The 26,656-nt window shown below is 33.1% G+C and overlaps 1 protein-coding gene across 1 annotated transcript in view; it reads left to right on the forward strand.

The window, feature by feature from the left end:
* LOC110018883 (wall-associated receptor kinase-like 20) overlaps positions 1-26,656 on the forward strand; it is a 46,728-nt gene that overhangs the window by 18,276 nt on the left and 1,796 nt on the right. The window contains exons 2-3 of the mRNA XM_020716358.1: positions 22,972-23,748; positions 25,874-25,930. Of these exons, the coding sequence (XP_020572017.1) occupies positions 22,972-23,748; positions 25,874-25,930 (834 nt within the window). The remainder of the gene's footprint in view (positions 1-22,971; positions 23,749-25,873; positions 25,931-26,656) is intronic.

Raw genomic sequence — 26,656 nt, forward strand, 5'->3', positions numbered from 1 at the left:
ATGATTTTACTTTATTCTTCATTTACATGTAAAATTGATCAACTTGCATGTTAAAATCTGTTGTGAGAACATGTAAGATCTGGGATGGTGTTGTCTTAATTAATAGTAGTATAATCACATGAGATTGTATGGATGATAATGTAGTCCATATGGTTGAGTTCAAATAAATAGAAAAATAATCTTTAATGGGTATAGAATTAGAGGACTTTAGAATGACAGGCTAAAACCTCCTAATTTGGTCTATTATTTTATGTTTTGATGCAAGATGTTAGCCTCTAGGTGGAGGGATAAAAGGGAACTCTAGAGTGTGAGTTAGTATCTTCCTTGTCTGGCTCGTATTTAGAACTATTCAAACTTTAGATTAACCAATGATCTTTATAGCATCTCTACTAAGGGTAAAAAATATAATTGCTCATATTTGTCACAATCTCTCTCACTACTTTTTTTACTTTTACACATGTCACTAATTTCATTGTATGAGGGAGAGTACTTTTAATATATTAAACCCCACTTTCTGATTTTCAATAAGTATTTTAGTTTAGAAGTAGAAGTAGTATTGTAGTGATAATTGCAGGATATAATCAGAACCAAACCTTTATCGACCTTCTAAGCTAGGGTGTGTTATTTTAGACTAGAACTTCTCTTAAAAGCTGCTGTGATTAACCTCGATCTCCGTGAAATCAATATGCAGGGCTTAATCAAAAAGCCCTACATTACTTGTTAATGATATGTATACTTGCATAGAATCTCTACAAATACAATTAAAATTTTACTTTACTTGGGATCAAGTTTTTGGTGTCACTACCAGAGATTAAAATCTTGAAGTAGTGGTGTAAATTTTATAAATCCTTACATATAAAAAATATCGGGATTAGGTAGCACCTATATCAAGAACCCAGTCTTTATTCTTTCAACTTATGGTAGCATTGAGGGCAGTTGTTGAAGTACTGGGAGATGGTTTGTATTATAAGTTGTCCATGTGCCAACACTGATCCACCGAGTGGCCTTTCTTATGACAGAACTGACATAAGATGGTCAGTTTGTTGGGTTAGGTGTTGTTGTTGGAGATAAACTTGTTGATTTAGGCATTTTTGGAAGAGAATCAAGATTTCAAATAAGAATTTTCAGTTTTTTAGGTAAGTAAGGTTGTTTTTTGGGTGAATTTAAGAATTTTATTGACAAGATTGTTTTCCTCACTATGAAGTATGGAGTAGAAATTTTCCAAAGTGACAGGGGTTAACTGAGTTCTAATAGCAGTTTTAAAACATTGTTATTGTGATGGAAGACCATTGAGAGTGTATAAAATGATGTTTTCATTATCTACCTTTGATTTTACAACTGCAATATTGTCTACAATGTTCTTATAAGATTTTGATTCATGGTCTGAACTCTCATTTTGATATAGTGAGTTTCACTTTTGAGTTGTAGAACTCTTGAATGGTTGGTTGATTGGAACATTCTTTCTAAGGTTGTCCAAATATATGGTATCTTGGTTAAGTGAAGTACATAAGGTAGAATGGAGGGTGAGATGGAGAAAAAATGGCTGAGAACAAATTTTGATCCACCGGTTTCTAGAGGACATAGCTTAGATTATCATTTCGAGTTCCGGTGAGATCTTGTTGAAATTGTGGGGGAGGTGTTACAATGTTATAAAGAAAGGAATCAAACCCATTAGCAATGAAGAGTTTTGAAATTTTTTACCTTGCAAACAGCATAATTTTCGATTCAAATCGAGTATTTGTTATGTTCTTGATGTGGTGTATCAAGACTTTCAAGGTTGTAGGAATATGAGTTAGTCTTATCTTGTTGTGAGATTCTTGAGACTGTTGAATAAGATGAGGAGAGATGATGATGAATCCATGAATCTTGTAATGTTATGAAGCTTATAGCTTTGGTAACATGGGATTATAGAGAACAAAAAGTAGAGAGAGGTGAGGGAAATTCTAACATAATCTTTTCCTTCCTTTTTCATATTTAACATAGTTACAGGAGCCTCTATTATTACAGTTGACATCAATTTTTAATGTCACATAAAAGGGATGTCTATTTAAATAACATGGGACTGTGTCCAGCTTCCTACCATCCAGGACATCCAACCAGACCTCCTAGTACGTGCCCCAAGCATGAAATCTGAATTGGTACAAACTTGACCCTATCCAGGACAATTCATTGTTAGGTGGAGTTAACCTTGACTCTAGACGTGTTTTACTTTTGTTCTCATGTTGAGAGACCCAAATCCATCAATTCAGACTTTTTTGAGAGCAAGGCTACTCGCCAGGATTACCCACACAAATTTTTGAGAAATTAGGATTTAGACCGATTTTACCCATGCAGAGGTCTGGGACACCCATCAGCACTAAAAACCACGGTTTGAAACCTCTAAAATTTTCATCTCTGAGCTACAAGGTCATGTTCCAGTTATACACAAGTTTCCCTAGCTTCCGGATCTATGAGAACCTTCCTGCGGTCACCCTACCCGCACCATGGTCCCGCGCGACCATTAGCGATGATTTCCATGAGAAATCACCGTTAAAAAAGAAACATATTATTGAGGTTAAGGGATCATAATTTACTCATATGTGGTCCCTCATAGCTCATGAATTGAAAAAACCCCCCGCCAGACGATCTACCCTAAAATCAATATTTTCAGGCTCGACTGACACTTAGGCGCCTGCGTCGGGTGCGTATGCACCCAAAATGCCAGTCCCGAGAACTCTGGCACTAGATTCTGGCTCCTAAGCACCAAATTGGGCTCCTAGGTTTCAGTCTCGGGCACCTAGGTGCCCAAAATAGCTCAGAATGATCTTTTCCCTAGACTCTGGAAAAGTAAGCGCCACCTGCGTGGTGCCTAAGTGCCAAACTTAGCGCCTAGATGCCAGAGGCTCGGCTCCATGGCTCCTGACTAGGCACCTAAGCACCAAAATTGACACCTAGGCACTAGAGACGTGGCTCCTAGGAACCATTTCTTTTTTAGATCGCAAAAATGCTTGTTTTTGGCACCTATTTGACCGATACACACCTCCCTAGGAAAATAAAATTGCATAAATCACTTTGGGCTTAAGGAGATATGCATGGATGGTCTTAAATCCCTATGTTTAGCCTTATTTTGAGGTCTTAAATACCCATAATTAACCCATTTTTGGCTTAATCAAAGGGCTTTTTTTTTTTTTTTGAGAGCTGATTTTAAGCTTTCCCTTCTGCTTATTTGAGCGACCTCCACTTCATTTTTAGTTTTGGGTTGAGGGAGAGCTTCCTTGGGGGAGCACTTAGAAATCTTGGAGGTGCCTTGGAGTGAGCTTCTTGGAGAGGGTAAAAGAAGAAGATCCTTCATATTCCTTAAGAAGAGATAGCCAAGGGAACCCATCTCCTTCTTCTTCTTCCTCTTCTCCGGCCAAGGGAACCCATCTCCTTCTTCTTCTTCCTCTTCTTTACCCTTCTTCCTCTTCTCCGGTGACCACGTCTTTCTCCGGTGAACTTTTAAGGGAGTACGACTAGGAAAGCTTCATCCTAGCTTGGGGGAAGTGCAACTCCTCGTGGCCTCTCCCTTGGAAGGTGAGCTTCATCATATATGTTGGTGAAGGCAAGACCCTAGCGAGCTCCAACGATCTGTTCAGCGAGGGGAGCTTCTTTATTACTATAGGGAAGGGCTTGCATGGGCTTCTCTCCTACCTTTAGGAGAGCTTCCTCCTATGTGAAGAAACACTTCTCCAACCATTGCGTAGGTGAATCCTTCACATTTTCTCTCTTAGCTAGCCCTAGGATTAGATTAGTTAGGTGTTGTAGGTTAGATCACCCACACGAGGCGAATTGGTCGGTCGAAAGTAGTTTGCACGACCACACACCTTTGGATTTGCCATTGATTTCTTAGAGGAAACCCTAGGTTAAAATTCACATGCATGGCCAAATCCTTTGTGCAAACCTTAGAACTAAATCTTAGTCGGTCAACTAATCACTTGGTCTAACATGCCTCCCTAGCCCGATCGAATGATCACATAGATCCGACCGGCCACCCCGACCCAGTCGATTGACCACTCTGGTCCGGCTGGCTGCCCCAGCCCGATTGACCGATCACTTTGATCCCCAAGGGCCACCCTGGCCTGGTCTATCGTCCACTTTGGTTCGACCGGCGACGGATCACTTTGATCTGACTGGTAGCTTTGATCCAGTCGACCAACTACTCTGGTCCAACCGACCACCCCGGCCCGATCGACTGATGTCTTTGGATCGACTGACCGCCCCAACCAGGTCGACTGATCACCTGCATAGTATATGTTGCACATGTGCATTAGTATATGTTTACTTCTTTGCATGAAATTCCTTTGGATCAAGAGTATTCTTGAGCAACCCCAAAAAGGTAATTAACCAAGTGGGATACGTCTCATTGGTAGCACTCTATACCCCATAACAGACAAACACACCTGAATTTCTAGTTGTGGGTACTCTAGGTATGTATTCTTTCGCGGATATTGGTCAAATGTGCTTTGTTTTGATCTTTTTTGAACGGACATACTTGACCCATTCTTGAGAGGTTTATCGCACGAAGGCTATCTATGTTCTTTCTCTTGTTTCTCGCCTTTGTCGTATGTCCGCCTTTTTTGGTTTTTCTCTTCTTCTGATCATTCACATAATCTGGAAAAGAGACTTGCATGGAAAAAGGGAAATATACAACGATGGACAAACTGGTGACTCTTTTAAAAGTAAAAAAGAAAAATGAATAACAATAAACATGCGAGGGTACAATCAACATTTGATAACTATATGCCATAATATAAAAGCTGATATGATACATAGAATGAACCCAAGCTAAGTTTTGCGACCTAGTGAGTGGCACAGAAGATCGAGAGCTCTAATGGAACGGAGAGGATGTCAAGCTTTGGTAGCATGTAAAGCCTCAATACAAGAGAAGATCTGCTGCAGAAATCTTCGATCCTCCATATAATTCCTATTAGTTTATATATTGAGCGCAAAAAAATTATTTGTGTTCGGCTCGTTTGTTTAATAAAAAAATAACAACTTAACGAGCCGAACATAGCTATTCACAAACAACGACCCCTTTTGACAGCCCTATTTACACTACATTTCATTTTTTCCAAATTAATCAGCCCCTAAATTAAATTATAATTAAACAAATCTCTAAATCTTAATTACATATGATTAAAGGTTACCAATCCATTAAATATACTTTTTATAGAGAAATATTTAAAGTGCTAGTCGAACTCACACGAAGTTGGTAAGCAATTCATTAAAAATAACTTTTATTTGCCTCATAATCATATGAATTATTTTCAAAGTTTTTAACCTTAAACTATATATTTTGACTTATACTTTATTTTCCTTAATAAAACATGCCTTCAGCATTTCTTTATGTAAATTATAAAATCCACATAATTTGATTTTATAAATTAAATTGAAATCAAAGTTACTGATATGCACTTTGGCCCCTTCCTGAGTACTTCAGTATCATATCAACAAACATTTTCACAAGCAAGAATACATTTTTATGAAAATAGCAATACTTTCATTATTATTATTATTATTATTATTATTATTTTACAATAAGTTTTAAACAACATTAAGGCTCCCCTTTGGGAGAATTTACAGTTTAGACACTCAGCCACATCATAACTATTAATTTATCTGTACAATTAACCCTGCTCACAACTATGCGTGCATGGAAGCTAGTTTCTTCCCAGCACCACACACCTTATTACAACATAATAGAAATTCAGCCTGAAAATTAACTACACATGAAATTCAATTTCTTCATATCATCTAAATACGATGATGAGAGCTCGAACGATGCGAAGGCGACTGCTTCGCGGCAACGAGCGAAGATGAATTCGACGAAGAAGAGGAAAATAATTGATTGATCTCTAAAGCTCTGAATCTTCCGGAATCACCTGGAAGTCTTGCGTACGAAATGGAGGGGGTTGAGTGAGAATCGTCGAACATCCACGAAGCGCCTACGGGAGCTCGGCCTCCATTCCTATATTGAATTATGGCTCTATAGAGAAGAGGAATGAGGCCTTCCATTATTGAGGAGGAGGAGGAGGTAGGGAAGGATTTTCTTAAGTGTGGGGAGTGGTTGGCTGATTTTTGAGAGAGATGAAGAGCTTTAATAAGAGAGGAGCTGCAAAGCTTTGTTGGGATTCTTGTAGGAGAAACAATTGAGCCTTTGCGGCCACATAATTGTAGCCACCCACATGTTAACGTCTTACCAAATCCTGATTTATACATCAATGAATTTAAATATTTTTTAGAATATAATTTTCATGATAAATTAGATTTTTTATTTTTTGAGGAATTTTTTCTTTTGGTTTTCCGTGCTAATGAAAAAATGGAGCAATATTATTAAAATAATTTCTGACGATAAAATTTGATGAGTGTAAAATAGTCAAATAGATAAAAAAAAATTATGTAAGGTTGCAAAATAAATCAAACAGGTGAGGGGAAAGAAAATGAAAATGGCTTAAGATGAGCGCACACAAATTTTACGTGCGGTGACCGATCTGGATCATCAAAAAATTTAGAGTGGGCTACATTCTATCACAAAAAATAAAAATAAAAAAATGTATTTCAATAGTATAAATCGGACACCGCAAGCAATTGACTGCATGCTAAATATAGATTGGTGCATTAAATAACTGGACATTTACATGCATGTCACACTATTCTTATGTATTTACATATCTAATATCTATATTTTCTTACATGATGCTCAAATCTATAATATTGCATCAAAAATATTACTATCATTAACTCTAAAATAATAACATTTTTAGGCATATGTTGTGACACCAAAATATTATTAATATATATAAATATCAAACTTTGAGCGTTAAATATGTAAATACTTAAGAATTATGTGTTGTGTATGTAAATGTTCCTTAAAAAACTCAAGCTAAGTCAAGCTTTTGGCTATTATACATTTGTGTCCACTCTCATGAGCAATCTCATTACAAGAGTCCACAAACTTGTAGTTATATGTCAAGAAAATCATTTGATAGACATTGAGAGTTTAGGTTAGTTGAAATTCTCATTCACATCCATAAAAAAATATGAAATTACACCGATTCATAAAGCATGCAGATGGACTATTTACAAAAAATGATTTGTTGGTTCTCATGTATTAAAATGTAAGCCTATTTAACCAATGGGAAGGTAATAAAACAGATTATTTACAAAAATATTTAGGTTTGGCTCAAAATAAAATTTGTCTAGAGCTTTTGCCATTTAAATAATGATGGAGGGTTGAAATGATAAATCATAGAAGATTGCATACATGATATGTGCATGCCAAAGTTCAAAACTTTCTTATCTGAATATAAAACACGCATGGATAAGATTACTTGCACACATCACTATATATGTATTGGAATGGAGAATTATTTAATACTTAATTTTATTAGTTTGGTACTTATCTCAACCTTAACTAAGAATACTAATTCAACAGATGCTAACCATTCCTTATATAAAATTATTTAAACCAATATTAATTAATTCCTATTTTTATATTTTGGGAATTTTACATGCATAACACACAATTTGTATACATTTACATATCAAACGACTAAACTTTCATATTTGCATTTATAACACATTAGCGTTACACACCAAATGACAAGGTACACGTCGCTTTTCAAAATGTATTGTTGCTGGTATTTTTGATGAGATGTTAAGTATTTGAGTGGTATACATATAAATATGAACGTGCTGAGCTTACACGTGAGAACAAGGAATCAAAGGGTAGCACATCACCGTAAATTCACATACATGATGATGTGCTCCTCCCTGAGAGGCTGCCCGTACATATAGCCGTCCGCACGTAATAATTTCTATAATATTTGAAGCTAGATTGTAACTTAAATTTGATTTATGTGGGGGCCAATTCTTATGTATTTACATATCCAACAAGTAAAGTTTGTTTTTGACATTGATACCACCAATATGTTTCATATCACATCAATAATATACCTCTATTTTAATTTAAAAAAAAAGCAAAATACAACATGTTTTCATGAATAGAAAAGATGTCATCATTGTAAAAATTGAAGTTTAGGTTTTAGTTATGCAATTACACAGGAACTGAGTGGTATGGATGTAAATTTTCTTATTTAAGAAAAAAATGTTTTTTTTTTAGAAAAGAAAACATTAAAAATACTGCTATAGTTTTTCAAAATTCTTCTAAATTATATCAAGGGGATGTTTAGCTGCAACTCGTACTTAATTATGCTACCAAACACTCAAAGATATGATTAAACTCTAGACTATGTAATTCAATTACATACCTTTTTAAATTCTATGTGCCTGAATCTTCTCAAACAAGTATTTGCCACTCTATATATATATATATATATATTGAAGTTTATCTAATAAAAATTAGGTAGAATATCTTTTTCGTCCATGTTAACAAAATAATTATCTCACTGAACTCGTATCATCCATGGTTTAATCTTGTTTAAATAACAGATTAGTGAACGTATGGAAGTATGCCTCCTAGTTTGCTCAAAGGTCATATTTTGTTGCTTAAGCCGACAACTTCTGAATGATTCCTGCACGCAACGACCCGAAAATAACATTTACATACATGCCAGTCATTCCTATGTATTTACATATCTAACACCTAAACTTTAATTTTTCATATATGCTATCTTACCTAACGCGTGAAAGCGTGTATTTTACATTTTAAATGTTGAAGTGGTGATATTTATGATGTGATATGGAAAGTTTGGGTGGTATAAATGTAAAAAGTAAAGTATAAGTGTTTGATATGTAAGTACAGAGTAATTGAGTGGCATGTAAAAGCCTAATATTATTATCACATATATTTTGTATTTTTATTTTTATTTTTTATTTTTTTGCTTTTCTAAAACGTGTTGTTAAATATTTTACTGTTTAAGTTATGGCACACAACAACCAAAGGATCTACTATTAAGTCATCAAATGAGGAAAATGTGAGCGGTTTGAAGCCATCTCTTTATATGTATATTAGTTCTTAATATTGCAATGAGTTGGTGCACAATTCCTGTAATATCTTAACTCTAAGATGCACAAAATTATTTGATTTTATTATTGAAAGTAGAAGAAAAATAAGTAGAAATGGAAAGCTTTCTACACGCTTCGTGTTTCTGACTGTTGTCATAATTTTGTTAGTGAAATTGTTTTCTTGTTGTTTTTTATAAGTTTCTGTGGTGAAATGCTGTCTTTTTTGAATCTGACGTATTGGAGTGCGAATACATTAAAAATAATATTTTCTGATTTTTTGGAAAAACAAAATATTTATAATTTTCATTACAATTTTTCAAGTTTTTTTTTTTTTCAGCAAGACTTTCAACCACATTTTCAAAAAATTATGGTTTAAGAAAATGAAGCGACTACAAACAAACCCTAAATTTAATATACAATCAAAATATAGTTTCTTTTAGGGCTCAAAAATCTAAAACAAAAGGAAAAAAAAAAAGGAGAAATCATAAATTTAACTAATTTTGCCAAAAAAAATAATTAAACAATTATTTGAATAATCTATTACAGGCCATTTTCAAATCCCATCAACCTCTTCAGATCACTTATAAGGTTTATTTTTGTCAACAAAAGGGCTATTTGGTTTGGAGTATTTGTAGTGTAAACAAAGCCAAATGCGAGGATTCTCAAAATTTTCGAGTTTAGATGAAACAAAATGGAATGCAATATAAACTTTTAGTGAATTTAAAATTCGTTTTGTAGTTAGAATAATAAAAAGAAGAACTTTCATAGCACTTTATACAAAATCACAACAATAAAAACCTCTATTATTTTCATTGCAGCGATTACAAAGGATTTTAACAACAATTATATATATATATATAATTTTCACAACAGATGACTTCCTTGTTGGCAATCTTTTTCTTGTCACCGTTGCCCGCGGCTCGCCATTCGTCAGTGGTGGTTGTAGTTCGTTGCTCGTCTTCGCCCGGTGAGTATTTTTAACATAAATTTTATTTTTCTGCGATGAAAATATAAAATCATGTTTGCATTTGACATTCAAACAAATAATTTCAAAGATTTTCTAAATATGTTATATTAGTTTTACAGTACTTCTTTTATGCTGGTGAAGAGCACCTTAAGATTTGGGTCTAGAAGCGGCCAGATGTGCACAGACGGCCCATTAATACAAGGGTGAGGTTGTGTTACTGAATAGGCCCATGGGTTCGAATAACTGTATAGAGACCAAGGATATGTTTGTTTAGACTTATGAGATTAGGTTTTGGATTAAAAATAAATTTTCTTGCGTTTGTTTGCTGCTTCAGCGGGAACGGCATGGTGTAAGATATAGATATTAAAACATATTATTAGATCAATTTTATATATTATTAGTTTGACATAGGACGAAAACCATAGAATTAATATTATATATAATATATATATATATATATAATTAGATCAAATTTTATACAAGGTTATAAAAATCAGTAACTTTTGTTTTAATCAATAATATTTATTTATTCAAAGTTTATATTAAAAATTATATTAACCACAACAAAAAATAATATAAAATTACTAAGTTTTTATTTATTTTCATATAATATAAGCAAAAATGTATGTTACATATTTATTCACGGACAACACTTTAAAACTAAATTAGTAGCTTCTGAAGAGAGTTTTTCTATATTCACAATCGAAACAAACACACACAAAAATTCAAACGAACAAAAACTAGAAAAATCCCCCTAAAATCGTACAAATAATATTCATAAATTTGCAACATGTGTTTAATCAATTCTTTTTAAGAAGTGAAATCAGAAATTTAATTCAGTCATCTAAGTTGTAGAAGTAAAACATAAATAAAATCATATAAATTAATTTGAAAGAATATTAAATTTTAATGTCATTTTTTTTCAAATTATTAGATTTTTACACTCATATCATCATATGCTTATGATTTTCTTACATATTACTTGAAAACTATTAAAAACATTCATAATGACATAAGATTAGCAATAATTTTTTTAAATTATTGTATAAAAAGTGGATAATTAAAATTCAAGAATATAATTTATTTTTTCCTTAAAAACATGTGATTAATTTCATCCTATATGATTTTAGAGAGATCCTGAAGAAAAAACACGTCAAATAATAAATAACTAAGGTTGGGAAGTTCGGGAAAATAAATTCGGCTAGGAATATTGTGTTCTAAAAGAAGATACAAGTAAATCAACACTTATCTATATTCTATGATCAATAAGCTTAGGTGCATTTACATATATACCACACTACTTCTACCTATTTAAATATCTAACGCTTAAATTCATTTATATCACCCAAGTCTTTAATATAATATCGAGACTATCATTTTTCTCGAGCAAGAAGAGCATTTGAATCCAATATCATCTAATTTTTAGCGCAAATACCATCATTTTAATTTTAAAAAGTAAAATTATTTTTTCATACATAAATATATATATAAGGTTTCATAAATGTAAATTTTGAAGTTAAGATGTTAGATATGTAATTACCTAGGAATTGGGTGGTACACATGTAAAATGATGATAGCTTATTAATAGTTTAGATTTATTGATTAAATATATAATATTTATAATAGCCTCAAGGGTTTCTCTAATTCCATGCGCAAAACCTTGCTATTCTTTTCCATGTTTGATTTGCCTTCACTTCATAAGAAAAAAATGAACATACATACATACATACATACATACATACTAATATGTATATAAATGTACATACATACATACATACATACATACATATATATATAGGTATATATCTATCTACATATAACTATACATATATACATACATACATACATATATATATATATATGTAGATAGATATCTATACATACATATGTATATATGTATCTAGATATGTATCTATATATATATGTATTGATAAGTGGTATTTTAAAAAAATTTAAGTGACTAAAAGGCTACAAGGAATTATAATCAATTAAAAGTATTAATTAAGGAAATAGAATAAAAATTATTAAATTAAATTTAAATGATGTCTTAATATAAATAATAATTTTTAAATTTTGCCCCAACCTTTAATATCTTATGAATACGTGATTAAGATTATCAAAACAACTCGCTAAGCAAAAGAGTCAAACACGAACACACTTTTTTGAGCTTGAAATTGTGTTCGGCTCATTTACATCTCCAACTTGATTATCATGCTTTCCTCATAAAAAAAGAGGATTTGACATTTGCTCTCTAAATAATAGAGGTTGTCCAGTATTCAACTCTAAATAATAGAGCCTTTTATTTTATTTGAAAGGTGAGCTTTCAAACATGGTCAAAACAATAATTTTTAAATCTTGCCGCAACTCTTAATATCTTATGACTACATGATTAAGATTGTCAAAATAACTCTTTATTGAAATGTCCAAAAAGTATTATTACACTCCTTTTGATTTAAACAACAAAGACAAAGTGTTGAATTCAAATGTGGAACAAAACTCCCTCCGTCTAGTTTTTACATTTTGGAATTTTAAATGCATACCACTCAATTTCTATATATTACATATCTTAACATCTAAACTTTAATTTTTACGTACATGTCATTTTAACTATGCAATAAAAGGAGTATTTCACTTTTTCAAAATTAAAATATTGATATTAAAAACTAAAATATTGTCAGTATTTATGTGATATAAAAGATTTGAGTGATATAAATATAAAAGTCAAAATTGACATGTTAGATATGTAAATACATAAGAATCTTACGGTATCTATTTAAATGTCCCTTTGTTTAAAAAATAAATAAATTTTGCATACTTCTAATATTTATTTGTATTGAAAAATGTCATTTTTTTTGTGATATTTAAGCTAAACAAGATAGATATAAAAAAAAATTATAAAATCAAATTATATTTAATTTTAATATGTTGATTTATTTATTAATTATTTTGCATAAAACTATTTATTAATTTTTTAAATAAATTTTTAGTTATAAGAATAAAATTCAGTTAAAATTAAAATTAATTTATTTTTATTAATAAATTCATCTCTCAAAAAAATGATACTGGTCCCACCCCTATCCAGCCTAGCTTTCTCGGTGGAATGTTTCTCGATGGAATGAAACTCATCCGCCCTAACTACCACGAGGCGGCGGTGCGCAAGTCCCGATTCTGGAAACTCATCCGCCCTAACTACCACGAGGCGGCGGTCCGATTCTGAAATTTTGACTATGGATTCTCACCGGTTACAAGGCTCTAGTCTAAAGAGTGGGGTCCACCTCACAATGAAGGTCCAAGTTACAGAGTAGGCTGCAGAGCTTATAATGATGCTTTTCGAGTTCTTTGAGGGTTAATGATCTTAGCATTGAATGGAACAATTTTTAAGATGGATAAGAATTTCTTACATAAAAAATTTGAGAAGAAAAATAATGATGTCCAATCTAATTGAAATAATTTCACTTGCATATATTAAATGTTACAACTAATATCATCCTTCATAAAACTAGATAACTTAGTAAAACAATATAGGGGACATAAATTATTTAAGTGTTTGAGTTGGCATGAAGTTAATTTTGGAAAAACATCATATGTTAGTATTTTATCCATCATTCTTTCTTATAATGGGAGAGTAGATGATCAAGACAATAAACATCATATGTTAATACTATATACGTACAAGGCATCGATCGTTAGCATGCATTAGACTGACGAGATATCTTTAAGATTAAGTGACAACAAGAACAGAGGTTAAGCAATTGAGATAATAATAGATAAGGATTGTCAACATTGAAGTGACATCAATCACCCAACTTAGAATCTCTTCTTGTAGGAGGAAATATTTGGAGATCAAGAAAATTGATGTGAATCATTGGTGACAGGAAAACATCAAGCACTGGATATTATTATACAGAAAACTACAAGCTGCAAAGAATATTATTTCTAAAAAATATCTAACATTTTGATTTGATTATTCTTCTTATAAAAGAGAAAAATAGGCAAGTAAAAAGGTTGGCATCTAATGTCAAATGTTTATTACAAGAGAGGAGATCAAACAATTGAGTAAGTATGAAGATTGACATCATATGTCGGTGGCTTATGTTCTTTGATTGTTAATTATTGGTTGATCAACACGGAAAATAATATGTCATTTTAGCTCCTCTATTTATTAAAAATAGAACGAATCACTAAGTTGATTGGTGCTACTAGTCGATGAATGCTAATCATAAATGATCAATGGGTGTAAGACAATAATATCTAATTTTTTTTTTATTTTATTCATTGATACACATTAGATGATAATTGACTCAAAAAGTTAAACTTAAGACAACAATCATTCTATTTATAAGAGCGGTGATTGGGTGACTGGATGTTAGATACTAATGACTAACATATGACAAAAGCACTGGTATGTATTGAGTAGTGGTTAATGAAGAACGTCATAGGATAAGAATAATTGGATGATTGAATTGGTCACTCACTCGTCTTCTAATAAAAGAGAATAGGTGGTTAAGAAGGTTTATGTTGGGCATCATCGCTAACGTGCATTAGGTATAATTAGTTTTTTGACATTATGTGATGCTAATGGTCATCAACAAATATGAGCGACAAAAAATATATGATGGTGGAAAAGGTCATTCATAATTGTTGATAATCTATCTTGAGCAGTGATGATGAAAGGCATTAATGTTATTCGATGAATGGAGTCTAATAATGGTGACGACAAAAATAGTATTGGTCAACGTTTAACATAAGTAACATAAGAGAATTCTATAATGCTCATAACTTTATTTATAAAAAAAAAATCTCTAATGAATATGTAATTGTTTTTCATATTTATAAAATTTAAGAGAGAAATTTGAGTCACTTATAATAGAAATTTGAGCACTCTATTGTTTATTTTCATCACAAAATGTGAGAAGTCCCGGACTTAGAGTTAGTGATAGCTCAAGTAACTCTGATGTAGGGCCTTTAAGAAGATTCTTTTAGACATGTATTTGATTGTATCGTTTGGGGATGTTGAACAAATTACTTGAACTCTCATTCAATCTTATCTTTAAGGGAAGAATATGATCATGTATCTGTAAATTCATCATCTCAACAATGTAACCTTATTTATAAAGAATTTGCAATAAAATTCTAAGGATCAATGAAGTATGTAATGAAAAATTAAGAAATGGAAGATTAGAAGTCACATAATTATCTCTAATTAACATTAACAATAGTAGTTACAACACATTGAGTTTTTACTTTTTAAATCATAGTTTAAAGTCACATCACATTGCTAAGTTGAAGATGGTGTTTGGACCTTAAGACTATTTAGTTTTTACTGTGTTTAACACTTTATTAGAAAAAAATATGGATATGATTAACAATAAAAAATACTTTCATCGACTAGTATTTACAAATATAGGTTCTCATTACCTTAAGATCTAATGAAGTAATACATGTTCAATTGCCTCCATAAAGGATTAGTTCTACACTTGAAGTATTGATTCACATGAGAACATTAAAAGAAAAATCTCTACGGACCTACGACGTCATACCTAGAAGGTGCCTATAGAAGATGAGCAAATGCGCCTATCTTGACAAAGGTTGTCAATATTAAAAGAGCCATACTGGATATTTTCATAATTGTTAGAGAAAAAATGCCAAAGCAAGCTAACCTTAAGAGACAATATTTTGGAGGGGTGCATGTTGATTAAACCTCTTCAAATACTCTCTTATGAAGGAAATGCAAATTATCTTCATCAAACAATTTTTTAGACTAATGTTAACCCTTAAGATGATTTAATTATTGTCAGATCACTGATCAAGAAATTGGTGAACTTCGTTCATGATCCTCCATTGACCAACTCTAGTCACGATTCTTTGACCAACTTCGGTCGCCACCACCTTCATCCAACTCCGTTCGTCGCCAATCAGCTTTGGTTGTCGCAGCCACAAACCAACTCCAATCGCCGCCCCCTCTAGCCAACTCTGGCCACAACTGCCAGTCCTTGTGGCAAAGTTCCTTATGAAGTCACAAAGTGTACTGTCAAACCCCAATGTACCTTGCAAAGTAACAACACACCCCACTTACGGTGCAACGACACCTCCCGATGGTGACATAACAATACAACCCAAAAGAAGATGACTTTCTCTTGACTCTTAAAGATCCTTTTTAGGAGCTTCCGACTCCGTTCCTTGCTGCTTATAAAATTCATCGCAACTCACCATTACGACCTACGTGACCAACTACGGTTTATGTGGTCTATAGCTCATGTAGCTCTCAACATTGGCCTTTGCGGCCTAAGAATATCATCACAGCTCACCACTAAGACTTATGTGACCGGCTACAACCTACGTAGTCCACAACTCGTACAACTTCCAACTCTTGCATTTGCAGCCTACGGATGTTATCACAGCTCACCACTATGAGCTATGTGACCAACTATGACCTACGTGCTGCACAGCCCGTAAAGATCCAAAATCTGGCTCTGCAACCTATAAACATCATCACAACTCGCCACTATGGCTTATGTGACCAATTACGACCTATTTGGTGCACAACTCATACATCTCACGACTCTGGTCCAAATGATCTACAAACATCATCACAACTCACCACTACGACCTACGTGATCGGTTATGACCTACGTGGTACACAGCTCGTGCAACTCCTGACCCTTCCCCTCATTTTTTACGAACACCATCACAACTCACCATTACGACTTATATGATCAACTACAACATATGTGGTTCACAACATGTGCAACTTCGGACTTCAGCCTCTGCAGCCTACGACATTGTTACAGTTCATCACTCTAGTCTATGTGACCAACTACAGCTTATGTGGTTCATAACTCATGCAGCTCCCACTTCGGTCACCGCGGCTTACGGATGTCATCACAGCTCATTATTATAGCCCATGTGACCAACTGTGGACTACGTGGTTCACAGCTCCTGCAACTTCCTACAAAGATCTATTAGGGCCAAATGATGCTTCTAAAGCAATCATCTGCTGCCCACATGACAAACTACTACAATGACTTTCAACTGTAGTCTAAATGACATTTTATAGTTATAACCACCGTCTACAAAATTGACGATGAACTATTGTTGTAGCAATTGACTACGACCCATAAAACCTACCATAATCGATAACAACATTTATTACAGTCATATAATCGAGAACTACATTTATTGCAGTCAGATTATAATTATTATTGATGAACAACTGTTATACATTTATAGTGATCATCTTCTCTATTTGAGGATAAAAATGGATCTGTATATTTTTCATTCATGGTAGATTATTTCAACAGAGCTAGGTCCCACGATTTTTTCCCTTGTTAGGGGTTTTCATGTAAAAATCATGATGACTCCTGCTGTTTGCTTATCTTTAACTACCCGAGTATTTGTTGGGTTTTTGTACAACACTAAGACACTAAATTTACGATTTTATCGTCGCTGCACGTATCAAATATGAATTTTTTTTTAAGATTCTTATGTCATTTCATTTGGAGAAGAGAGATTATTTAAGAGAGTGAGGTAAATCTGGTCAACATACTCCACATTATTATCTAACAAATGACAAGTTTATTTTATTTTATTTTATAATCGCTTAAGCCTGGTTTTGACATGTATCAAAATTTGAAATTTATTCATACGTGTTTATAATTGTTTGGAAGATTTTCTTACATACCACTCATTTTTTATGTATTTGCATATCTAACATTTAAACTCCATTTTATACGTATACATCACCTTATTTATACATGAAAAGATGCATGTCTCTTTTGAGAAGTTAAAATAGTGATATATTTGATGTGATATGAAAGATTTTGGATAGTATAAACATAAAAAAAATAAATTTTATGTATTATATATATGTAAATATGTCGCTTTTATTGAACTTCTATAACCGCAGTTGCCAAGATGGTATTGATTGATTTAATGCACGGGCAAGGGTTGCCAAAACGGGTAGTTGTTCGGCCCATTAACAAGCTCGTGTTCAATTTGTTCGTTAAGTTTAACCAGCCAAACACAAACTCTTTTTTGTGCTCGAATTATAAATGAGGCAAACAAGAACAAATATTTGTGTGTCCATGTTCGGCTCGAAATACTATATATATATAGATTGGATTGGGCCGCCTGCAAAAACAATGTTACTTTTTATATAAACAATAAGATTTAAATATTGCCCCAACCCTTAGCATTCTACGACTGCATTGCTAAGGTTGTCAAAATGATTCTTTGTTCGTGAATGGCTTGAGTTTGGCTCACTAAGCAAAAGAGCTGAGCACACACACATTTTTTGTGTTTGAAATATAAACGAGTTGAAAAAGAACATTGATATTTTTTAAAGAGTCCAACAATAGCGAGTCACTCGTGTTCGTTTATACTCGTTCACCGCCCTAGCAGGGGCAGAACCACTCTCCTTTCGTAGAGCGGGACAAATTACTCCCCTAGATATTTTAAGATTGACAAAACTAATATTTCTAGAGGGCCAAAAGATCAAATTGTCCTTACATACAAGTAAAAATCTGAATTTAAGACGGCAGTTGCCTCTATGAACACTACATGAGTACGCCCTGATTTAATGAGTTAATTAAATAAATTTAATCTTATAGAGGAGCTTTACAAGCTGACAAAATTCAATTGGCATGTTTTCAATTTCTTTTATAATTTGCAAATTATAACTTAGCAGCACAATTAAAAGTGAATGAAAGCGATATTTATATAATTTTAAGGACATTTCCGCATAACATTCCAATTTTTATTTTAAATTTCCTGTATTAACTCGCAGTTGACTTTGTCTCATAAGAAATTAGTTTACTTTAAAGTATTAAACATATTAATTAATCAGTTCATATTTTCCCGACGTAGACATTCGATTTTAAAATCAGGGTCTGATAGCTTCTAAGGAAATTATTGTTTGTTTAATATTTTATAAATAGACGCGTACATTAAATGAATGTTTATGATGGAGAATATAAAGTTTTCATGATTGACAAAATTGGATTGGATTGGGCCGCCTGCAAAAACAATGTTACTTGTTAGCTTTGAACTATTTCCCACACGAATATGATGGAAAGCAGACATAAATAACCTAATTTACTCATTTTATGCGCCTAAATTTTATTCATTCTCTTCGCACTCTCCCCTTTCCCTCTTCCTCACGGTTTCGCATTCCCGAACGAACCTTCAGAATACAATCGCCATAAGAGCTAGCCGGGAAGGTAACGACAGTGGCATTTTATAGAGACCATTGAAACTCTAGTACTTCTCATCCTTCCTTTCAGTTCCAATCAGAAAATATTGAGGAAGATAATTCTATTGGAACCAATATTTTTCATTGTAATTTTTGAAAAGTGAAATGAGCCTTTTGGTATAGGTAATGTGGTGTGCATCTACAAATTGAAGTTTAGGTGTTAGGTTTGTAAATACATAAGAATTTAGTGATATGTATGTTAATTTTAGCATAGGTTATGTGGTATGTAAGTATAAATTGAAGGTTTGGTATTAGGCATGTACATACATAATGGTTTAGTGGTATGCATGTAAATATTGCAATTTAGGTGTTAGGTTTGTACTTACTATTATGAAATCTATATACCAGATCAGTTGATGTGGTATATATATAAATCAAACAGAAGAACGATCGACGAAACAAAAAATAGAACAAGAAAAATCACACTAGAAAATAACATACAGATTTACATGGTTCGACAAATTGCCTACGTTCATGGAGTTGCAGAGGATTTTACTACTTGAGAAATTTACACCAGTCGATCACCTCGACTTACAAGAGGAATCTCTCACTCTTCGTTGTTCTCTCTGTTCTTCTCTCTCTACATCGAGATACACCGAAGACAATTTCTCTTCTGCCACAAGCCACCACGAAGAAGCCTAGGGAGAACAATCTTCTTCTTCTTCCTTCTTCTTCCTTCTGCCGCAAGGAACAACCTCTTGCACTTCTCTTCCCCTACCCCGAGGAAAACTTCCTCTATCCTGAGGAAACCGAAGAAAAACTCAAACCGTGACTTCAAAACCCAAGGAGAGTCATCCGAAGCTTTTATCACGAACAGGAGGGAACGAAGAGATGCTTCACTTCCACAAAAGAGGAAAGCGGGAGTAGTTATTTGTGAAGAGGTGTAACTCTTCAAAGCAAAGTAACCGCCCAAGCATAATGGACCGGGATCCACCGTTTCTAACACATACGTAATATTTGAGTTATATGTATTAATTATATGCATATGTAATGTGGTGTATATGTATAAATTGAAGTTTTGGTGTTAGCTAGGTATGTGTATACATAAGAGTTCAATGGTATGTATGTAAAAAATTGAAGTTTAGGTGTTATGTGTATGCATACATAAGAACTGAGTGATATGTATGAAATTCATATATTAATAGAATTCACGTTAATTGGTAGAAATGTTACAGGTTTGCGTTGGATTTGTGTCCATTTTTCGACGCAAAATATGATGTTAAATCGAAAATAATATTCCATCATTCATCGATATTTTCCGCCACAAAGTCGATGATAATCCGACGCTATTATTCGTCTTCCCATATTTTTGGATGTAAAGTTTGACGCACCTTTCGAATAAACAAATTCAATGTTAATACAACGTAAAAACTGATGCAAATTATTAACATTACCGACGCTCAATTTAACGTCGTAAAAAATTGAACGTAAATCGGACAAAAATCGGATAATAACCCTTAAATATCATCGAATTTGTCTTCGATTTGTGTTTTATATTGCAGACACAAACATGTTTTATTCCTATAGTGTTAAAAGATTTTAACATCCTTCAAATATTAATTTTAATATGCTAAACAGTTATATATGTTAGTTTTGTTTTAAAAATGAAGATGGTTTCAATTTAATTGTTTATATAGAAGTTTATTAAGCTTAAAACATAATATTTAATTTGAACCTTTTTTTTAATATTCTCACACAAAACATTTCAACCCTCCAATTAAGGCCAATATAACCAACAACAAAATAAGTTATAAGTTCATCATTTTTTTTTTCAAATTTAAAGTCCACAATGTTAAATTTTTCCTAGAATATGAGATTAACTGGGTTATGTGAATGACTATAAAACTGAAGAATTGACTGGCTAGCCTAAGCCATGCTACAAAAATTTGGTTGGAATGTAAAAATTAGGTTTGAGTGTATTGCCATAATTTGGATGACACATGCTTTAGTCGAAGATGGCTAATAAATGTCTAGGACCATATGTGTTTGCCAAGGAGTGATGGGCTATGATTTAAGAAATGATGCTTGAAACAATAGTCATTAATAATTGTGACCATCTCTTCTAAAATGGTTCAAAATATATTAAATGACTCCTCGATTTTTAGAAATAGGTAAGTGAGCTCAAAATATGTTCACTTTTCCTTCAGGTTGGTTTTTAAGGTATATTTGATAATCTAGTCCTCTTGTATAAAAATTTGTATAAACTCTACTACTTTAACTTTCTTCTATATAATAGTTGAAAATTCACCTTCCATATTTATATTTAATGTACAACATAAAACTAAATCTCTAAAATTTTAGTATGTATGACTCTAGTTAGAAGTTTCTTCATTAAATCATCTCATATTCATTTAAAGTTGACTCATATCCTACGTGACTACCTTTAAAGTCAAAAACAACATCATTAAATGATACATATATGTTCAAACAAATTAAGCATGTGTGTTATACGAGATTATCATTTTAATTCAATATCTATTACTTAATGTGTGAGTAATGATGATATCAATGGTGAATAGTTGACTCATATCTCACGTGATTACCTTTAAAGTCCACAATAACATCATGAAATGATACAAATGAAGATTTGACTCTCCATTAGGCATGGCTTAAATGTTCATGCCTTTAATCAATGTAGAGAATAAAATTGATGGGTCCTCTATGCATAATTTGTGTGTATCACTTGTATTAGGCTAATATGACATAAGACTATATGGTTGCCATTAGTCTGAGTTAGAGAGTTTGTTTCAAAAAAAATTAGTGAACATTACTTGGTTCAGGACCTTTATTAAACATACAAATGATTTGTGATCAAGTAATATACTCTCATATAAAGAAGTCTTATTTTAATTATAAAATTTGACATTTGAAGATTCTCACGTGACTTAATCTTCTTGATGACATAAATATTATAGTGAAATATTAATTTGAGGGTCATTCCATGTATTGCTTTTAAGAATATATTGGTATGATTGATAGGATCACCAAGATCCTTACCGCTGTGAAATAGCCATTATAAATGGTTATTTGGAAAATAATGCTTTTCCATGGTGATTTGCTTGAAACATCACCACTTACTAACTTGTTTATTATATTTAAGATTTAGGGATTTAGTGATTTTTCATCTAATTTCACAAACTTGAATGAATTGAATACTAAGGATATGTTTGAGACAGTTTTATGTCTATTTTGCATTTTAAATCACTACCACAGTTCTTTTTAGAGAACTTCTTTGTGCTTGCTTTCTAGAAATTTATGCATTGGAAGTTACTTTTTGAACCAGTGCTAAAGTGCAATGGTTGAATGAAAGTTGTCATCTGATTATATATATATATATATATATATATATATATATATATATAATTTTCAGTGCAACTTTCTAAAAAATTACTTTCTCTACCACAATTGTACAATTACATTTTTAAAAAACTGTCCGACCACCCCAACAGAAAACAGTCCGACCACCCCAACAGACCCTAGTTGAACCTTATATTCCCACCAATACATGCAATGCTAAAATTAATAGGTATTTCAATCTTTTTATTACAAAACTAACCATAAAAGGTCCTAAAGAACATTGTGCGTAGCCTTCTTTCTATTGCATCAAAGCCACCCAATAGTTCACATAGCTTTTTACAAATAAATGATGTAGCATATTTTCAAATTGCCATTTAGGTGATTTGAAACCTATTGTATCTTTTTAGAAGCTTTTTTTTTTCCTTATTAAAAAAAACAGAGCGGAGGCTACTTCTATAATTTATTAACAAAGCCACACACATCCTCTACCTCCTCCCACTTTCTTCCCCCAAACCCTGCCCCCCATGCGGCTCCATCGCCGTCCCCTTCCCTCTAAGCACCTCCCCTTCCTGCGGGGATCCCACATACTCCATCCGCTGCGCCTCCAACTCCTCCCTCTTCCTTGACACCCTATCCTCCTCCTATCCCATCTCCTCCATCTCCCCCTCCTCCCAATTCCTCACCATCTCCCTCCTCCCAATCCCCACATCCAACTCCGCTTCCTCTTGCTCCGCCTCCGATACTCCCTCCGGCGGCCTCCTCCTCAACTCATCCTCCCCCTTCAACATCTCCTCCGCCAACTCCATCTTCTTCCTCAACTGTTCCCAATCCCTTCTCCTATCCCCTCTCAATTGCTCCGCCTCCAGCCCCTGTCACACCTACCTCAACTCCTCCTCTGATTCCGCTGCAGCTGCGTGCAGGGGATCGCCGATCTGCTGCGAGTTCCAAGCCGGAGGATCTTCCACGGCCTACGCGCTTAGAACGAACCCTACGGGATGTAGCGCGTATCGGAGCTTCGTGGATTTGGATACAGGCAGCACGCCGGTGGAGGAGTGGGGCAGGAAGGAAGGGGTTGCGCTCGCTTGGGTCAGTCCGCGGGAGCCGGTCTGCGGGAGCCAGGCCGACTGCGAGGATGGAGCGAATGCTACGTGTGCCGTGGATCCGCAATCTTCTGCTGGATCGACGGTCAGGAGGTGCTTCTGCAATGAAGGGTTCCGGTGGGATTCAATCGCCGGCTCATGTGCCTATAGTAAGTGGCTTGTTTTGATGATTTTAAGGCTTTGTAGAAGATATTCTTCTTATGTTTTTCAGTCAAATTTTTTTTGATTTTCAGTATAAACTTGGGAGAAGTTTGATTTGCTGCTAATAAAACCTTAGAACTAATGAATCTGAAGCTCTGCTGATGGTTTAGTTAAGAAAATTAGAGGCAAACTCAATACAAAGAAACCAATAATAAATTACAGCAGCAGAGCTAAATAGTTTGATTAGTTTGACTAATTTTACATTTCAGTCTTAATTATTACCTGATTAACCAATCTGCTTGATGTGTCATTAACCAATTAAAACTTCTAATATAATATTTAATTTTAACATTTATTCGGAAAGATCATAAACTTTGAACTGAATAATGAAAATTAAAATAAAAGACTTTGATTCTCGAAAGTCAATCAAATTTAAAATCAATTTTTTTCCCTTCCGAAAGTCAAAGGCGAGATTTTCTTGCTAGCATGCCCAAGAAAATAATTTTGTTGTTCTAAAATATAGAAGGAAAAATTATTCCATACGGTCGATCTCCACCATTGATCACAGTCTTTTTATTAAAAAAAAATTAAAATGGAGCCCACCGAAATAAATCTTCGCTGTGATCAAGGGTGGAGATCGGACACCATATGCATTTCTGCATGCGTGTCCACATGAAATAATTTTTCAGAAGGAAGATTTCTCATTTATTATATCTTATGTTTAAACTTTAGTTTATATCTATATATGCCATCATGAATAAAATGTATTTCACATTTTTTAAGTTAAACTAGTAATATGTTTTATAGGATGGGAAAGATTTGAGTGGTGTAAATATAAAAAATAAAATTTAGGTCTTAAATATCTAAATACGTAGGAATTCAGTGGTATGTACCAGTGGTTTATTGATTTGGACTAATACGCCTTCATTCGGTCCAAATTTCCTCTTTATTTTAAGGTTACTTCTATGAAGATTTTTGAATTTGTTCATACATTCCTCCTTATACTTCCTCATTAGTAGTGAATATAATGATTAATCTGGATTTAATTTTGATTTAAAGTGGCGTTTTATGATATTAAGTTATAATTCATCTTTAAATTTCAATTCTTCCTATGCGTTAGCTAATAAGAAGTTTGCTTGTACGACTTTTTCATTATTTGAGATGATTGCAATTTTTTATAAAATTAGTTGTAAGATTGTGTTGGAGAGTATTTTTATCCAAGAAATTAGATAATAAACGAAATTGCGGTGTTAGTGTGAAATGTAAAAGATACCCTAAGTGTCCGTTTGAGGCGGCAATGCGGCACCGCACTGCAGTTTTATTTGTTAAAGTAAACCACGTTTTGACTGTTTTTTCAAAAATCTCCAGATTTATCTGTTTAGGCAAACTATTTTTGACAGCTTTTTAAAAAATCTGCCGTTCAAATTTGTGTTTTTCCACTGGTCCTGACTAGTTGTGGTAGCAGCTTTCTAGATGCTGTAAAAAAAATTAGAGTAGTCACCATAACGTTTTGAATATCAGGTTATTTTTCTGAAGCTTCATAACCGATTTTTAATAAGTTGCAGCTTCTCCAAACATATCCTAAGTCTACTCTTAACTACTAAAAACAAAAAAAAAACAAAAAAAGTAGATATTCTACAAAATTGGGAGACAAGAAATCAACTCGTTTTGCTTTTCAAATGTCAGAATGTCAAGCATATTAGTACCATGCCTTCTTAGTCATTGCAGTAAGCTGCCCAGCATTTTCTTTGTAGAGTCCGCATCCTCATTTTAGCTAATTCAGAAAAAAAAAAATTAACCCATGATAGTATGAAACAATTAATACAAAATACACATTAACAAAGTAATGCTTATTGAAAATAAATAAAGAATGAAAAAATCACAATGTGGATTATAAATGTAAGATAATCCTAATGCTAATCAAAGAGAAGGTGGATTCTGCAAATAATGTTTTTTTTATGGTTTTTTGTAAATAAATTTATGAATCGAAGGGGCATAGAATGCTATTTTTAAGAAGGGTGGCAAATTCTAAGTGTATTTTTTTCAATAGGCACAATAATATAATTACAAATATGGGTAAAACCTATTTTATTGGACGGTTCTGATTACTTTATCATCCTCATTTTTGCATAGACATCACGGGTTGCACGGATTGCAGTAGCTCCAAGAATCATGCTCCTCTAATTGCAGGTAATCATCTTATTTCTCTTTACATAATCAGCCTCCTTTCACAATTAAATTATTATGATGCAATTTACGATTTTCATTTTCGTCCAAACCGCTTTGTATTGACCGAAGTTGTTCGTTTTGGGTCCCTACGCGCGCCTTCTTTGAAATTGGGGCATATAAATTAAGTTCTGATAGTTTGAATTAACATTATTTATTATTTAATCTTAAAAAATATATTAAAATAAAACTAGGTGTAAAATGGAAAACTTTACATGTAGATATCATTCAATTTTTATGTATTTATGTATCTAACATATATAGTTTGATTTTTTATATCTATAACACTTTCCTTATATATAAAAAAAGAATATCTTATTTTTAAATTGTTAATAATAATAACATTTTTTATATGAAATATAAAATATTGAACCATATAAATTTAATGATCATAATATAGGCATCAGATGTACAAATACATAAAACTTATTTAGAGCCCGTTTGGGGCAGCCTATAAGTGCGGGAGAGTTTTTAAAAACGTTGCGGTATTGTTTGGATCGTGCGTTTTTCTCACTTATCTGAAAACGTGGTTTCATTTTTACACTAAACGCAGGTCGAGGGTCGAACCCATCGGTCGATCTGCGGGCCTTGTTTCAGACCCTTAATATGTATGTGAATGTCCCTATCAAATATTGGAGAATTTACCTACTCAACACCCAATTCTTATGCATTTATATATCTCACACCAAA

This window comes from Phalaenopsis equestris, unplaced genomic scaffold (assembly GCF_001263595.1).
Source record: "Phalaenopsis equestris unplaced genomic scaffold, ASM126359v1 Scaffold000002, whole genome shotgun sequence".
Classification (NCBI taxonomy): Eukaryota; Viridiplantae; Streptophyta; class Magnoliopsida; order Asparagales; family Orchidaceae; genus Phalaenopsis; species Phalaenopsis equestris.